This window comes from Neoarius graeffei, chromosome 12 (genome assembly GCF_027579695.1).
Source record: "Neoarius graeffei isolate fNeoGra1 chromosome 12, fNeoGra1.pri, whole genome shotgun sequence".
Classification (NCBI taxonomy): domain Eukaryota; kingdom Metazoa; phylum Chordata; class Actinopteri; order Siluriformes; family Ariidae; genus Neoarius; species Neoarius graeffei.
This window is the reverse complement of record NC_083580.1, coordinates 37,211,046-37,228,357: the sequence shown is the minus strand read 5'-3', so window position 1 is coordinate 37,228,357 and position 17,312 is coordinate 37,211,046. Positions and strand designations below refer to the sequence as shown.

The following is a 17,312-nucleotide window of genomic DNA, read 5'->3' as shown; positions in this document are numbered from 1 at the left end:
TATATATGTGTGTGTGTGCGCGCGTGTGTGTGTGTGTGTATGTGTGTGTTATACATACACATTATACATACACACAGACGCACACACAGTGGTGCTTGAAAGTTTGTGAACCCTTTAGAATTTTCTATATTTCTGCATAAATATGACCTAAAACAACATCAGATTTTCACACAAGCCCTAGAAGTAGATAAAGAGAACCCAGTTAAACAAATGAGACAAAAATATTATACTTGGTCATTTATTTATTGAGGAAAATGATCCAATATTACATACCTGTGAGTGGCAAAAGTATGTGAATCTTTGCTTTCAGTATCTGGCGTGACCCCCTTGTGCAGCAATCGCTGCAACTAAACATTTCCGGTAACTGTTGATCAGTCCTGCACACTGGCTTGGAGGAATTTTAGCCCATTCCTCTGTACAGAACAGCTTCAACTCTGGGATGTTGGTGGGTTTCCCCTCACATCAACTGCTCGCTTCAGGTCCTTCCACAACATTTCGATTGGTTTAAGGTCAGGACTTTGACTTGGCCATTCCAAAACATTAACTTTATTCTTCTTTAACCAGTCTTTGGTAGAACGACTTGTGTGCTTAGGGTCGTTGTCTTGCTGCATGACCCACCTTCTCTTGAGATTCAGTTCATGGACAGATGTCCTGACATTTTCCTTCAGAATTCGCTGGTATAATTCAGAATTCATTGTTTCATCAACGATGGCAAGCTGTCCTGGCCCAGATGCAGCAAAACATGATATTACCACCACCATGTTTCACAGATGGGATAAGGTTCTTATGCTGGAATGCAGTGTTTTCCTTTCCCCAAACATAACGCTTCTTATTTAAACCAAAAAGTTCTATTTGGTCTCATCTGTCCACAAAACATTTTTCCAATAGACTTCTAGCTTGTCCACGTGATCTTTAACAAACTGCAGACGAGCAGCAATGTTCTTTTTGGAGAGTAGTGGCTTTCTCCTTGCAACCTTGCCATGCACACCATTGTTGTTCAGTGTTCTCCTGATAGTGGATTCGTGAACATTAACATTAGCCAATGTGAGAGAGGCCTTCAGTTGCTTAGAAGTTACCCTGGGGTCCTTTGTGACCTCACCAACTATTACACGCCTTGCTCTTGGAGTGATCTTTGTTGGTCGACCACTCCTGGGGAGGGTAACAATGGTCTTGAATTTCCTCCATTTGTACACAGTCTGTCTGACTATGGATTGGTGGAGTCCAAACTTTTTAGAGATGGTTTTGTAACCTTTTCCAGCTTGATGAGCATCACCAACACTTTTTCTGAGGTCCTCAGAAATCTCCTTTGTTCGTGCCATGATACACTTCCACAAACATGTGTTGTGAAGATCAGACTTTGATAGCTCCTTGTTCTTTAAATAAAACAGGGTGCCCACTCACACCTGGTTGTTATCCCACTGATTGAAAACACCTGACTAATTCCACCTTCAAATTAACTGCTAATCCTAGAGGTTCACATACTTTTGCCACTCAGAGATGTGTAATATTGGATCATTTTCCTTAAAAAAATAAATGGCCAAGTATAATATTTTTGTCTCATTTGTTTGTTTAACTGGGTTCTCTTTATCTACTTTTAGGACTTATGTGAAAATCTGATGATATTTTAGGTCATATTTATGCAGAAATATAGAAAATTCTAAAAGGTTCACAAACTTTCAAGCACCACTGTATACACACACACAAGCAATTGCGTGCTCTGATTGGCAACTCTACTATGAAGCTAACAGTTCATATACCGTGAGTACAGAAAAACAAACTGGTGGAGGGTGTTGCTGAACCAACCGAGGACGAAATAAAAACTCTACTCAAAAACAAAACCCCCAAAAATACAAAAAAAGCAACAAAATATGGAATAAAACTATCTGATAAGAACATATCTTTTTATTTTTCAAGAATTATTATTGCCTTTTTCACAAATTGCTACTGTCGTTTTGCCAGTTTGTTTACATTCTAATGGGAAATTATTTTGTCAGATCTTTTGTATCAAGTTTTTATTTGTCGAATTTGCAAAAAATAAAAACGCTATGCAAGAAGGTCCTGGGTTCGAGCCCAGTGGCTGGCAAGGGCCTTTTTGTGTAGAGTTTGCATGTTCTACCCGTGTCTGCATGGGTTTCCTCCAGTTGCTCCAGTTACCCCCACAGTCCAAAGACATGCAGGTTAGGTTAATTGGTGGCTCTAAATTGATCATAGGTGTGAATGTGAATGGTTGTTTGTCTCTGTGTCAGCCTTGCGATAACCTGGCGACTTGTCCAGGGTGTACCCTGCCTCTCACCCATAGTCAGCTGGGATAGGCTCCAGCTTGCCTGTGACCCTGCAGAACAGGATAAAGCGGCTACAGGTAATGAATGGATGGATAAAAATGCTATGTTTCTCAAAATCCAGTGAATGTAAATATAATAAAACAATTATTCCACTCAATCTCATCGTACATGGCTTATAGCTGATTTGGTGCTACGTGCTGCTTCAGCTGTCAGCTCATGTACAACTCAATTTTGTGTAATTAATATATATATATATACACACACACACACACACACACACACACACAGTGCCTTGGAAAAGTATTCATACCCCTTGAACTTTTTCACATTTTTCCACCTTACAACCATGAACTTAAAAGTTTTTTATTGAGATTTTATGTGATAGACCAACAAAGAATAGCACATAATTGTGAAGTGAAACGAAAATGATAAATGGTCTTCAAAATTTTAAACAAATAAAAATCTGATGTGCATTAGTGTCAGAGGGAACAGACGAGGACCCAAGAGCGCAAGTTAAATGTTGAGTTTTATTGATAACAGGGGAAAGGGAGTTGGGAGGATGTGCGTATGTGAAGTTCAGCGGCAGGAGGACTGAGAAGCAGGGATGGCTGGTGGGAGCATGGTGGTGATGTCTGCGGTCTCCCATCCAAGCACTGGCCAGGCTCGACCCTGCTTAGCTTCAGAGATCAGACGGGATCAGGTGTTGTCAGAGTAGGGAGGCTGTAAGCTGACGGCACTAGGTGTTCAGGCAGTCTCCCAGCGAGCAGTCCCTCAGCAGACAGACAGGACAGCACAACAGGCAGGAGTGGGGAACAGGCTGGAACACAGAGTCACAGATCAGGTAGCAAGATAAGGGACAGAAATACAGGGTCAGGGTACCAGGACTGAAGAGTTGACGGAGTCGACGCCTAGAAGATGATCTGACACTGAAGCTTGGGAGGACAGCAGCTTAAATACACACAGAGGAGGAGCAGGTGATAGGCAACAGCCAATGACAGCCACTGAGAGTTAATAAGAGGAAGTGTATGCGGGCGTGGCCAGTAATGCTGAGTGGAGAGGAGTGGAGATGTTACCTGAAGAGAGGAAACCCACAGGTAGGACCATGACACATTAGTATTCAGCCCCCCTGCGTCAATACTTTGTAGAGCCACCTTTTGCTGCAATTACAGCTGCAAGTCTTTTCTGGTATGTCTCTACCAGCTTTGCACATCTAGACACTGAAATATTTGCCCATTCTTCTTTGCAGAATAGCTCAAGCTCAGCCAGATTGGATGGAGAGTGTCTGTGAACAGCAATTTTCAAGTCTTGCCACAGATGCTCAATGGGATTTAGGTCTGGACTTTGACTGGGCCATTCTAACATGTGAATATTCTTTGATCTAAACCATTCCATTGTAGCTCTGGCTGTATTTTTAGGGTCATTGTCTTGCTGGAAGGTGAATCTCCTTCCCAGTCTCAAGTCTTTTGCAGCCTCCAACAGGTTTTCTTCCAGGATTGCCCTGTATTTAGCTCCATCCATCTTCCCATCAACTCTGACCAGCTTCCCTGTCCCTGCTGAAGAAAAGCGTCCCCATAGCATGATGCTGCCACCACCATGTTTCACAGTGAGGATGGTGTGTGCAGGGTGATGAGCAGTGTTAGTTTTCCGCCACACATAACGCTTTGCATTTAGGCCAAAAAGTTCAACTTTGGTCTCATCTGACCAAAGCACCTTCTTCCACATGTTTGCTGTGTCCCCTACATGGCTTCTTATGCCTGTCTTTCAACAATGGCTTTCTTCTTGCCACTCTTCCAAAAAGGCCAGATTTGTGGAGTGTACAACTTATAGTTGTCCTGTGCACAGATTCTCCCACCTGAGCTGTGGATTTCTGCAGCTCCTCCAGAGTGATCATGGGCCTCTTGGCTACTTCTCTGACCAGTGCTCTCCTTGCTTGTTCTGTCGGTTTAGGTGGATGGCCATGTCTTGGTAGGTTTGCAGTTGCGCCATACTTTTTCCATTTTTGAATGATGGATTGAACAGTGCTTCTTGAGCTGTTCAGAGCTTGGGATATTTTTTTTATAACCTAACCCAGAGATGCCTACCCCAAATTTTGAATTTCAATATTCTTGAAAACATTTTTCAGTATTTTGGAATGACTTTCAGTAACATTAATTTATGCGCATTTCCATTATAAAGAGGTGTATATACCAATATGTTTAACATTTAAATTATTAAAAAGTACTGTTTTGTGTGAATTGAATAAACAAAACACGAGCAGCCATCTCAACTGAATTTCCACTCAACAAATTTCTAGAGCATACAATATATCACATTTTTATAAATACAATAGTGTTCCCTGTTTGCAGACATTACGGTTGACTACCAATCATTGGTATTGAATGTAACTCCTCAAAAGTATTATATTATATTGCCTGGCAAAATGTTCTACCTGTTTACGGATTCTAATAAAATAAAATAAAAAAATTCTTATTTCATGCCAAAGAGAGTCCGACATTGTTATCTTAATGTCCCAATATATAAATACTTCATCATAATGCTTCAGAAGAGACATTGAATAAAATGACATTTATAATTGTATTTAAAACAGTGGAATGATCAATTTTTTGCCACAATCCCAACAACACTAATCATAAAATTCTGTTTTTGATCATACTACATGTACATTTGTACTTGCAACACTGAAAATACTTTAAATTAAAGAAGTACAGCCAGTGTTTGATATTTCAGTGAATAAAAATCATACATGTAAAAAGAAACTGAATAAGTTTAACTCACATTTCATGGGACTAATTGGCAAGTTCAACTCCAAGCACAGGTCAACCATCACCGCTTCAGCACGCGTCACGTTCCGTGTCTTTTCATCCACAGATTTCGTAAAAAACTGCTGGATACCCCCCGATTTACTTTCCGCCTGACTCGCCATTTCAGCATGCTCCATATGTTTTTTTTTTGGTAGTTGACATGCCGCGTGCAGTCATCGCGACCACCATGAGTGATGTTAATGTCAGTTCTACACAGTTTGCAGTGCGCGTATCCATTGCCCTTTTGACTGGGTGTAATGCACGGCCATTCTACCGTATCGAAAATAGCGCGAGCAAATGTGCGGAATCTGTGCATGTCACACACAGCATGTGCGGAATCTGTGCATGTCACACACAGCATGTGCGGAATCTGCGCATGTCACACACAGCATGTGTGGTTGTCGTAAAAATAAATAGCCGTGAATCGCGCATAGATTGAAAAAGTTGCTTGGACATTTAAAAATAACTCACTGGAATTTAAGACTTTATAATAATTCCATACAGAATAACACTGTTTGCCGTAACATCGTATTTACGTAACTTTTCCGTACAAAATACGGCCAATCCGTACTAGTTGGCATCTCTGCTAACCCTGCTTTGAAGTTCTCCAGAACTTTATCCCTGACCTGTCTGGTGAGTTCTTTGGACTTCATGATGCTGTTTGTTCTTCATTGTTCTCTAACAAACCACTGAGGCCTTCACAGAACAAGTGTATTTATGCTGAGAGTAAATTACACACAGTAGGACTCTATTAACTAATTAGATGACTTCTGAAGGCAACTGATACACTGGATTGTATTTAGAGGTATCAGAGGACAGGGGGCTGAATACTAATGCACACCACAATTTTCAGATTTTTATTTGTTTAAAATTTTGAAGACCATTTATCATTTTTGTTTCACTTCACAATTATGTGCTACTCTGTGTTGGTCTATCACATAAAATCTCAATAAAAAACTTTTAAGTTCGTGGTTGTAAGGTGGAAAAATGTGAAAAAGTTCAAGGGGTATGAATACTTTTGCAAGGCACTGTATATATATATTATATATATATATATATATATATATATATATATATATATATATATATACACACACACACACACACACACACACATTTTAGTTGCCGGTGCTGCATTGGCTTGTATTCAACTGTGGCAGCGGGGGCGTGGTCAAGCGCCGGTCTGTGACAGGAGGGCGGAGCCAGGGAAGGTGAGTGGCAGAATCACTGCACCTGACGGTAATTAACCTGTGTTTGTGTGTCTTCCCAGTAACCACGCCCTATTTAAGGAGGCAGAGGGAGAGCAGAAGAGACGCTCTTCCCCGGACGAGAACACAGTGTGTGCGCGCGTGTGTGTTTCTCTCCAGTGTTTATTGTTAAACTGAAAAGTGTGGCAATAAAACTTCTAGTCACCTTAATCTCTCTCCTGCCGTCCTCTGTGCTCCACCCACACCTAAGGGACATTCTACAGTGGTGCCGAAACCCAGGACAAAGGTGGAGCACCAACCCAGCAGCCCCATGGAATCCTCCCCGTTCGCCGACCTGGTCCACGCCCTCGCCATGGCTCAGCAAAGCCAGCACCAGGCGCTCGTCACGCTCCGAAAGGAACAAGAGCGGCACTTCGAAGCCCTGGTGCTGGCCCAGCAGGAAGATCGCGAGGCGTTCCGGCATCTCCTCGCGTCGGCGGGGTCCACCAGCGTCCCGGCCGCGGGCCCGTCTCCCCTCACTGTCACCAAGATGGGCCCGCAGGATGACCCCGAGGCGTTCCTCACATTGTTTGAACAGGTCGCCGAAGCCTCGGGGTGGCCGATGGAGCAGCGCGCGGCGCGCCTCCTCCCCCTCCTGACAAGAGAGGCGCAGCTGGCCACGCTACAGCTCCCCGCTGACCGCCGGCTGGCCTACGCGGACCTCCGCCGGGCTGTCCTCCAGCGCATGGGGCGCACACCAGAACAAAAGCGCCAGCGCTTCCACGCGCTGCGATTGGAGGAAGTCGGCCGGTCGTTCTCGTTCGGCCAGCAGCTCCGGGACGCCTGCTGGCGGTGGCTGAGGGCCGACGATCGCGACGCTGAGGGAATCGTCGATCAGATGGTGCTGGAACAGTTCATCGCCCGCTTACCAGCAGGAACCGCGGAGTGGGTCCAGTGCCACCGCCCGGCGTCGCTGGATCAGGCAGTCGGACTGGCGGAGGATCATTTGGCGGCTGTTCTGGCGGCAGGACAGCCGACGTCGTCTTCTCTCCGCTTCTCTCTCTCTTTCTCCCCTCCCTTCTGTGTCCCGTCCTTGCCCCATTCCCCCACCACGGAGATGGGGGCCGGCTCCATCCCAGCCGGCCTGCCGCACCCGTGGTGCCCTCCCGTTTCTCCCTTCTGTGTCTGTCTCTCCCCCCCCCTCAGGTGGGTGAGCCCCAGAGCACCAGTGCAGAGGGAAAGCCCGGGCCGGTTTGCTGGCGCTGCGGGGAGCCGGGCCACCTGCAACAACAGTGCACAGCAATGGAGGTGGGCGCGGTGGTATGGATCCCCGACGCGCCAGAGGCCGCCCTCGATCGGGCCGGAGCGTATCGCATACCGGTGAGTGTCCAAGGGGCTACATATCAGGCGTTGATGGATTCTGGTTGCAATCAGACCTTGATCCGCCAAAGCCTGGTGCAACACGAGGCATTGGGGGGAGCACAAGGGGTGAAGGTGTTGTGTGTGCATGGGGATGTTCACAGCTACCCTTTGGTGTCGGTCCACATATTTTTCAGAGGGGAAAAATCTATAGTGAAGGCGGCAGTTAATCCTTGCCTTACCCACTCTTTAATTTTGGGGACTGATTGGCCGGGATTTCGGGGTTTAATGACGCGCCTAGTAAAGAGTGGGTCCTGCCATTTGACAGGGGGAGGTCCCGGTGTCGCTTTGGCTGGAGCTGCTGTCACAGAGCCGTCTACGTCATCTCCGCGACAGAGTGAGGAGCCGCTGGCTCCTCCTCTTTCTGTTGGGGAATCCCTCGCGGATTTCCCATTAGAACAATCGCGAGACGAGACTCTGCAGCATGCATTTGACCAAGTGAGAGTAATCGATGGTCAAACGCTCCAGCCGAACGCCACCCCGTCCTTCCCCTATTTCTCTATTATGAAGGATAGATTATACCGAGTGACGCAGGACACTCAGACGAAAGAGCGAGTCACGCAGCTTTTGATTCCAAAGAGCCGCCGGGAATTGGTATTCCAGACGGCTCACTTTAATCCCATGGCTGGACACCTAGGGCAGGATAAGACACTAGCCCGAATAATGGCCCGATTCTATTGGCCGGGGATTCGTGGCGATGTCCGTAGGTGGTGTACGGCATGCCGCGAATGCCAATTAGTAAATCCAGCGGCCATTCCAAAAGCGCCTTTGCGCTCTCTACCTCTAATCGAGACCCCGTTCGAAAGAATTGGGATGGATCTCGTCGGGCCATTAGATCGGTCAGCACGAGGGTACCGCTTTATATTAGTCCTGGTGGACTATGCAACGCGATACCCGGAAGCAGTGCCTCTGCGCAATCTCTCCGCACGCAGTATTGCGGAGGCACTCTTCCGCATCATCTCCCGAGTTGGAATCCCGAAAGAGATTCTGACTGATCGAGGCACTACATTTATGTCACGGACACTGCGCGAACTGTATGGGTTACTGGGGATTAAGCCGATCCGCACCAGTGTGTATCACCCACAAACGGACGGTTTAGTAGAACGGTTCAACCGCACCCTCAAGAATATTATTAAAAAATTCCTAAGTGAGGACGCATGTAATTGGGATAAGTGGCTCGAGCCCTTGCTGTTCTCAGTGCGAGAGGTCCCCCAAGCCTCCACGGGGTTCTCCCCGTTTGAATTGTTATATGGGCGTAAGCCGCGCAGCATCCTAGACGTGCTGCGGGAAAATTGGGAGGAGGAATCTTCACAAAGCAAAAACGAAATCCAATACGTTATGGACCTGCGCGCAAAACTCCACACTCTCACCCACCTAACTCAGGAGAATTTGCGGCAGGCCCAGGAACGGCAAGCCCGCCTGTACAACAAGGGTACGCGCCTTAGAGAGTTCACTCCGGGAGATAAGGTACTCGTACTGTTGCCCACGTCGAGCTCCAAATTGATCGCCAAGTGGCAAGGACCCTTTGAGGTCACATGGCGAGTCGGGGACGTCGACTATGAGGTGAGGCGAACGGACAGGGGTGGGGCGCTACATATTTACCACCTATAGCTGCTTAAACTCTGGAATGAGGAGGTCCCCGTGGTGTTGGTATCGGTAGTTCCGGAGAAGGCGGAGCTGGGGCCGGAGGTTCAAAAAGGGACATTGGCATCACGTACCTCTCTGGTCCCCTGTGGAGACCACCTCTCCCCGACCCAACTCACGGAGGTCGCCCAGTTGCAGGCCGAGTTTTCAGATGTGTTCTCGCCCCTGCCCGGTCGAACTAACCTCATAGAGCACCACATAGAGACACCCCCGGGGGTGGTAGTGCGTAGCCGCCCTTACAGGCTACCCGAACACAAAAAAAAAGGTGGTTCGGGAAGAACTTCAGACCATGCTCGAAATGGGCATCGTCGAGGAGTCCCACAGTGACTGGAGCAGCCCGGTGGTCTTGGTCCCCAAGGTCGACGGGTCGGTCCGGTTCTGTGTGGACTATAGAAAAGTCAACGCGGTGTCTAAATTCGATGCGTACCCAATGCCTCGTATTGACGAGCTGCTCGATCGACTAGGCACGACTCGCTTTTATTCGACACTGGATTTGACGAAGGGATATTGGCAGATCCCCTTGACTCCACTATCCCGGGAAAAAACGGCCTTTTCCACTCCGTTCGGCTTACACCAATTCGTCACACTTCCTTTTGGGCTGTTTGGGGTGCCTGCTACGTTTCAGCGGCTGATGGACAGGGTCCTCCGGCCCCACGCCACCTACGCGGCCGCATATCTGGACGATATAATCGTTTATAGTAACGACTGGCAGCGGCACTTGCAACACCTGAAGGCCGTCCTTAGGTCGCTGAGGCGGGCGGGTCTCACTGCCAACCCGAAGAAGTGTGCGATTGGGCGGGTGGAAGTACGGTATCTGGGCTTCCACTTGGGCAACGGGCAGGTGCGTCCCCAAATTAACAAGACAGCAGCGATTGCGGCCTGCCCGAGGCCCAAGACCAAAAAGGGGGTGAGACAGTTCCTGGGGCTGGCTGGCTACTATCGTAGGTTTATACCTAATTATTCGGACATCACCAGCCCGCTGACTGACCTCACTAAAAAGGGGGCACCAGATCCGGTCCAGTGGACGGAGCAGTGCCAGCGGGCTTTCTCTGAGGTAAAGGCTGCACTGTGTGGGGGGCCACTATTACACTCCCCTGACTTTTCTCTCCCTTTTGTGTTGCAGACCGATGCGTCGGACAGAGGGCTGGGGTCGGTGTTGTCCCAGGAGGTGGAGGGGGAGGACCGCCCCATCCTGTACATTAGCAGGAAGCTGTCGGTGCATGAGGGGCGCTACAGCACTATCAAAAAAGAATGTCTAGCGATCAAGTGGGCGGTCCTCACTCTCCGTTACTACCTGCTGGGGCGCCCTTTCACCCTCTGTTCGGACCACGTGCCCCCCTCCAGTGGCTCCACCGCATGAAAGATGCCAACGCGCGGCTCACCCGTTGGTATCTGGCACTCCAACCCTTCAATTTCAAGGTGGTCCACAGGCCGGGGGCGCAGATGGTCGTGGCGGACTTCCTCTCCCGCCAAGGGGGGGGGGGGGGGGGGGGGGGGGTCGGCTGCGGGCCGGACGGCCGCCCGGCCTGAGTCGGGCGGTGGGGGTATGTGGCAGCGAGGGCGTGGTCAAGCACCGGTCTGTGACAGGAGGGCGGAGCCAGGGAAGGTGAGTGGCAGAATCACTACACCTGACGGTAATTAACCTGTGTTTGTGTGTCTTCCCAGTAACCGCACCCTATTTAAGGAGGCAGAGGGAGAGCAGAGGAGACGGTCTTCCCTGGATGAGAACACAGTGTGTGTGCGTGTGTGTGTGTGTGTTTCTCTCCAGTGTTTATTGTTAAACTGAAAAGTGTGCCAATAAAGCCTTCTAGTCACCTTAATCTCTGTCCTGCCGTCCTCTGTGCTCCACCCACACCTAAGGGACATTCTACATCATCCAACCAATGTACACTTACATCTGGACTAATCACTGTACGCTTACGTCACTCTTGGTTCCTCTTGTGCTGTGACAGTACCTACACTGAAGTAGGAGTTTAAAAAGTCTCTCAAAATAGCATTCTCAAAACTTTGATCATTCTCAGTTCCTGCAGTCAGTCTTAGAACACACAGCACAAGTTCCAGAATCAATCTTCTGGAGAGGGGCTGGACTCTATACCATCCTGGAGTTGCCCTGGATGAAAGGTAGCTGGGCAGGTGTGTGCCTACATATAGCCCCCAGTTTGGCACTTGTACACTGGAGTTTTCCCTGGTGAATGAGAGGGTTGACTGCACCTTTGAGTCAGGGAACAGGCTCTGACTGTTTGTAATTTTGTGCCAAACAGTTTACAGTATCCAGCCTTCTTGGAGTCCCTAGGGGTGGTGCTGGAAGGTGCTTCCTCTGGGGATTTTATTGTTTTACTGGGGGACTTCAACACTTACATGGGCAACGACAGTGAAACTTGGGAGGGGGTGACTGGGAGGAACAGTGTGCCTGACCTGAACCTGAGTGGTGTCCCGTTATTGAATTTCTGTGCTAAATCAGTGTTTTCCATAATGAATACCATGTTTGAGCTTAGGGGTGTTCATAAGTGCACTTGGCACCAGGACACGCTCGGCCATAGGTTGATGATCGATTTTGGAGTCATGTCATCAGATCTGTGACTGGTATGTCTTGGACACTTGGGTGAAGACAAGAGCCAAGTTGTCAACTGATCACCTGGTCATAAGTTGGATCAGATGGTAGGGATGTTGCTAGACAGGTCCAGTACACCCAAATGTATCATGAGGGTGGGCTAAAATCATTTGACAGAGGATCCTGTCCCAGAGACCTTCAACTCCCATCTCTAGCAGAATTTCTACTGCATTTCATGGTATTTTGGGGACAGTGATATCAAATGGTCCATGTTCCACACCTCCGTTGCTGAGGCAGCTGTACGAAGCTGTGGCTGTAATGTTGTTGTTGCCTATTCTGGTGGTAAACCCCAAACCTGGTGGTGGACACCAGTGGTAAAAGGAGCCATCAAGCTGAAGGAGTCCTTTTGAGCTTGGTTAGCTTATGGGCCTCTAGAGGTAGTTGACAGATACTGACAGGCCAAGAGTAGCACAGCTTTGGCAGTTGCAGAAGTTCAGGAGTAGGAAGAGTTCGGCGAGGCCACGGAGCATGATTTTTGGTTGGCCTGGAAGAGATTCTGGTAAACTATCAGACAAGTCAGGAGGTGAAAGCAATGTTTTGCCCCTACTGCATACAGTAGGGATGGTGTGCTGCTGACCTCAATTGAGGATATAGTTAGGTGGTAGAAGGAATACTTCAAAAATCTGAAACCCATTGACACGCTTTCCACAGGGGAAGCAATATATGAGTACCCAGTGTGGGATTCTCCCATCACTAGGGCAGATGTCACTAAGGTGGTTAAAAAAACTCTTCACTAAACACCTTCTATCCTGAGATCTCTCCCCTCTGTATTAAGTGCAAGCAGGAGGCTGGGTCTTATATACATTGCATCTGGCACTGCCCTTTGATATTTACATTTTGGGAAAGTCTCACATGAAATTAACTTAATTTTTGGTAAGAACATACAAATACATCCTGGTCTGTTTCTGTTAAATCTTTCAGGAGAGGGACTTTATCAAGCCTCCAGCAAAAACTCCTATACAAGCTTCTGTAGTTAGCTAGGAGATGCATACTTTTTCAGTGGATTAAGCCCAGACCTCCAACTGTTAACCAATGGTATGGAGAAATATTTAAAAGTTCTACCAATGGAACGCCTGAGTTCAGTTTTAAAGGGGAATGAGAGGTGTTTTGATAAGTCGTGGGCACCTTTCCTGAACTGACTGCTGGGCTCTACAGTAGACTTAATATGCAGATGGTGCTGCAATGTGAACTGGTGTCTCTCTTGCACCTCAGAGTTTGCCTAATGCTATTTCCAGGGTATTGATTCTCTCTCATTGCCTTAGCTGCATATTCCCTAATTCACATGTAATCTCTAAACTGTGAATGTTCTAAGAACATGACCATGTATATGTGCTGTAATACCTATATCCTATATAAGTCCTATATAGTGTTGCAATACCTCTATTTTGTTTCATTCTTTTTCTTCTATTAGGTCATTTTGTATGGTATATGCATTTTGCTCATACCTTCCACTGCTGTCATGTATGTTCAGTGTTTTGTTCTGCTCTAAAACTCAATAAAATATTGACAAAAAAAAACCTGTTCAGTGACAGGACCCCATGGAGGTCCTTAAAGTTCTGGATGTTGTGGGGCAGCACACTGGTGTAGTGGTTAGCACTGTTGCCTCACAGCAAGATGGTTCTGGGTTTGAGCCCAGTGGCCAATGGGGGCCTTTATTTGTGGAGTTTGCATGTTCTCCCCGTGTCTATGTGGGTTTCCTCCAGGTACTCAGGTTTCCCCCACAGTTCAAAGACATGCAGTTAGGTTAACATGGGGCGGCCTTGGGCTGAAGTGCCCTTGAGCAAGGTACCTAACCCCTGACTGCTCCCTGGGTACTGTAGTATGGTTGCCCACTGCTCTGGGTGTGTGCGTGCGTGTGTTCACTGCTTCAGATGGGTTAAATGCAGAGGATGAATTTCACTGTGCTTGAAGTGTGCATGTAACAAATAAAGGTTTCTTCTTCTTCTAAATGTATGACCTACTTGTTCTAAACCTGTCAAGCTTTGCCGGTGAAGCTCTCAACCCCAGGGGGTTAATGTGGGGTGGCCTTGAGCTGAAATGCCCTTGAGCAAGGCACCTAACCCCCAACTGCTCCCCGGGCACTGTAGCATAGCTGCCCACTGCTCTGGGTGGGTGCGTATGTGTGCGCTCATTGTTCACTTGTGTGTGTGCACAGGCATGTGTTCACTGCTTCTGATGAGTTAAGTGCAGAGGACAAATTTCACTGTGCTTGAGTATGCATGTGACAAAGGCTTCTTCTTCCATCTTTGTTACATGCCTCTTCAACACTGTGTGGAGTTCAGGGACAGTCCATCTGAAAAGCAGACTGGGGTGGTGATTCCCTTTTTTAAGAAGGGGGACTGGAGGGTATGCACCAACTATAGGAGGATCAACACTCCTCAGCCTCTCTGGGAAGGTCTATTATAGGGTGCTGAAGAGGAAAGGCCATCTGTTAGTCAAACCTCAGATTCAGGAGGAATAATGTGGCTTTTGTCTCGATTGTTGACCACTGGACCAGGTCTTTACCCTCATAAAAGGTACTAGAGGGTGCATGGGAGTTTGTTCAACCAGTCTACATGTGCTTTGTGGACTTGGAAAAGGCATACAACTGTGTCCCTCAAGTTGTTCTGTGGAGGTGCTTCAGAAGTACGGGGTACCAACTCCACTACTATGGGCCATTTGGGCCCTGTATAACTGGAGCAAGAGCTTGGTTTGCATTGCTGGCAACAAGTCAGATTTGTTCCAGGTGCATGTTTGTCTCAACCAGGACTGCCCCATTGTCACCGATTTGGTTTTACAGCTTTTATGGACAGACTTTCTAGGCTTAGCCAAGGGATGGAGGCTGTCTGGTCCAGTGCGGTCAGGACTGCATCATTGCTTTTTGCAGACATTGTGGTCCTGTTGGCTTCATCAAGCCATAATCTCCAGCTTGGATTGTGGCAGATTGCAGTCGAATGTAAAGCTGCTGGGATGAGAATCATCAAAAGTCTGAGGTAATGGTTCTTATCTGGAAAAGAGTGGACTGCCCCCTCCAGATTGGGGATGAGTCTTTGCCTCAAATAAAAGACTTCAAGTATCTCAGGCTCTTGTTCAGGAGTGAAGGTAGAATGGAGCAGGAGTTTCACAGATGGATCAGTGCAGCTTCTGCACTGATGCGGACGCTGTACCGGTCTGTCCTCAGGAAGAGAAAGCTGAGCCAAAAGGCAAAGCTATTGATATACTGATCGATCTACATTTCTACCCTCACCTATGGTCATGAGCTGTGGGTAGTGACCGAAAGAACAAGAAAGTGGATGCAAGCAGCAGAAATTAGCTTTCCCTGAAGGGTGTCCAAGCTCAGCCTTGGAGACAGGGTGAGGAGTTTGGACATTCAGGAGGGGCTCAGAGTAGAGCTGCTGCTCCAGCTGAGATGGTTTGGGCATCTGCCTAGGATGCCCCATGGATGCCTACTAGCTGAGGTGTTCCAGGTATGTCCAACTAGGAGGCGAAACCAAGACAAACCCAAGACACTGGAGAGATTATATCTCTTGGCTGGCTTGGGAATGCTTCGGTGTCCCCCCAGAAAAGCAGAGAAGGTGGCTGGGGATAGGGAGGCCTGGGCATCTCTCCTAGAACTGCTGCCCCTGTGACCTAGACAAGCAGCAGAAAATGTCTGGATGGACAGTCTACATGTAGTGCATCTTTAAGGGTTGTGCATAAACCAGTCATTACTGTGTTGTTTCTTATAGTTTTACTGGAAAAATTTGATCACTGCTCAATTTTATGATTTAAAAAATGGTTAATGTGTTATTGCAGTACTCAAAGAATGAATTCCAATACACCTGTACAAGCACAAAAAAAAAAAAATTAGTGGATGCACATGCACATAGCCATCAATTGATTTTTCTAGTTACCTCTTACCAGTTTGAGCTGCTGCTGAAGCATCTCAAACTGGTAAGAGATAACAAGAAAGATGCTGATAAGATGCTTCTAACTATTTGTCTATTTCAGACCACTTTTGATGCCAAAAACACTCAGTACATTACTCCCATTATTAGGCCTACAAATGGAAGTAACTTTTTTGAATTCTTCTGGCACAAAATTTTACTCTGAACGGTTTTATGCATACCAATCCAAAACCAATCTATCCAGCTACAATAAGTACTTTTACAAAAGAAAGGCTAACCAATGTCATCATCACTGCGTTCAGCTGGCTCCTTCTCCAGACACTCTCTTACGACATCTCGGCCAAGCAGAGTATCTGAGGCATGCTCAAGGTGTTCATCTTCTTCATACTCATCATCTGAATCCACAGGTGCCTCTGGGAGCCCAGATAGATCCATTTCACCAACTTCACTCTCCTCTGTGGCCTAAAAGAGTTTAAAATGCACTTATTTCCACCATTGTTCTGTTTGTGTTTTTACAGTTGGTTCAAATGAGAGGCCTTTTTAAAATTAAGCCAAAGAATATGAAATATTCTATTGTTCCCATGTTTCACTTTAGTTTTTACATCATTTCATTCACAAAATGATAAAAACTGCAGGATAATTTTAAAAAAAGAGTGAAGCCTTGAAGTATTGAACAACATTCTGATAAAATAAAAAGTATATTAATAAATCCAGTCATTACATGGTAGATATCTGATAAGCTACTGCTTGCTGAATCACTGCCGATGCTGCATCCTGATTGGCTGGGTGGTACTGGCATCACTGGCAGATGTGGGTGGTCCATCAAGTGCATCTTGCCAAAATCTCCAGGAAGCTGATGACACAAGAAAGGAAACAATAGGGACTGATCTTAGAAGGATTTAATTAAGATGAAATTACCAAGGCTGAGGTAAAGTTCTACTGATTTTATCCATGTTCCATATCAATACATTATGCAAGCCAGAGAGGGGGTGGGGCAAAGAGATAAGCATTAGTATTATAGGTACAGTGTCTTCCAAAATTAGTCATCCCCCTTGGTGTTTGTCCTGTTTTGTTGCATTAAAAGATTGAATTAAAATGGATTTTTGGAAGGTTAGCACTATTTGATTTACACAACATGCCTACCACTTTAAAGGTGCAAATTATTGTTTTATTGTGACATAAACAATAATTAAGATGAAAAAACAGAAATCTGGAGTGTGCGGAAGTATTCACCCCCTTTCATATGGAAACCCCTAAATAAGAGCTGGTCCAACCAATTCACTTCATAAATCACACAATTAGTTGATTAAGAGCCACCTGTGTGTAATCAAAGTGTCACATGGTCTGTCACATGATGTCTGTATAAAGCAACCTGTCCTGGAAGGACTCTGAAACAATACTAAGCAAGCAACATAAGAATGAAAGAATGCAAACGTCAACGGAGTTGCCCATACTGAAAATTTACATGCAAATCTCTGTTACATGTTGTCAATCGGGCCTTA

The 17,312-nt window shown here is 46.7% G+C and overlaps 1 protein-coding gene across 19 annotated transcripts in view; it reads right to left on the bottom strand.

Moving 5' to 3' along the window:
• The window catches only part of rapgef6 (Rap guanine nucleotide exchange factor (GEF) 6), a 721,150-nt gene that overhangs the window by 443,274 nt on the left and 260,564 nt on the right, over nt 1–17,312 (bottom strand). For all 19 annotated transcript variants that reach the window (XR_009655729.1, XM_060935824.1, XM_060935835.1 and 16 more), the window contains 2 exons: nt 16,532–16,663; nt 16,089–16,272 (listed from right to left, as the gene is read on the bottom strand). Coding sequence is in view for 18 of the 19 variants with exons in the window: in XM_060935824.1 (XP_060791807.1) it covers nt 16,089–16,272; nt 16,532–16,663 (316 nt within the window). In the remaining variant the exon portion in view is untranslated. The remainder of the gene's footprint in view (nt 1–16,088; nt 16,273–16,531; nt 16,664–17,312) is intronic.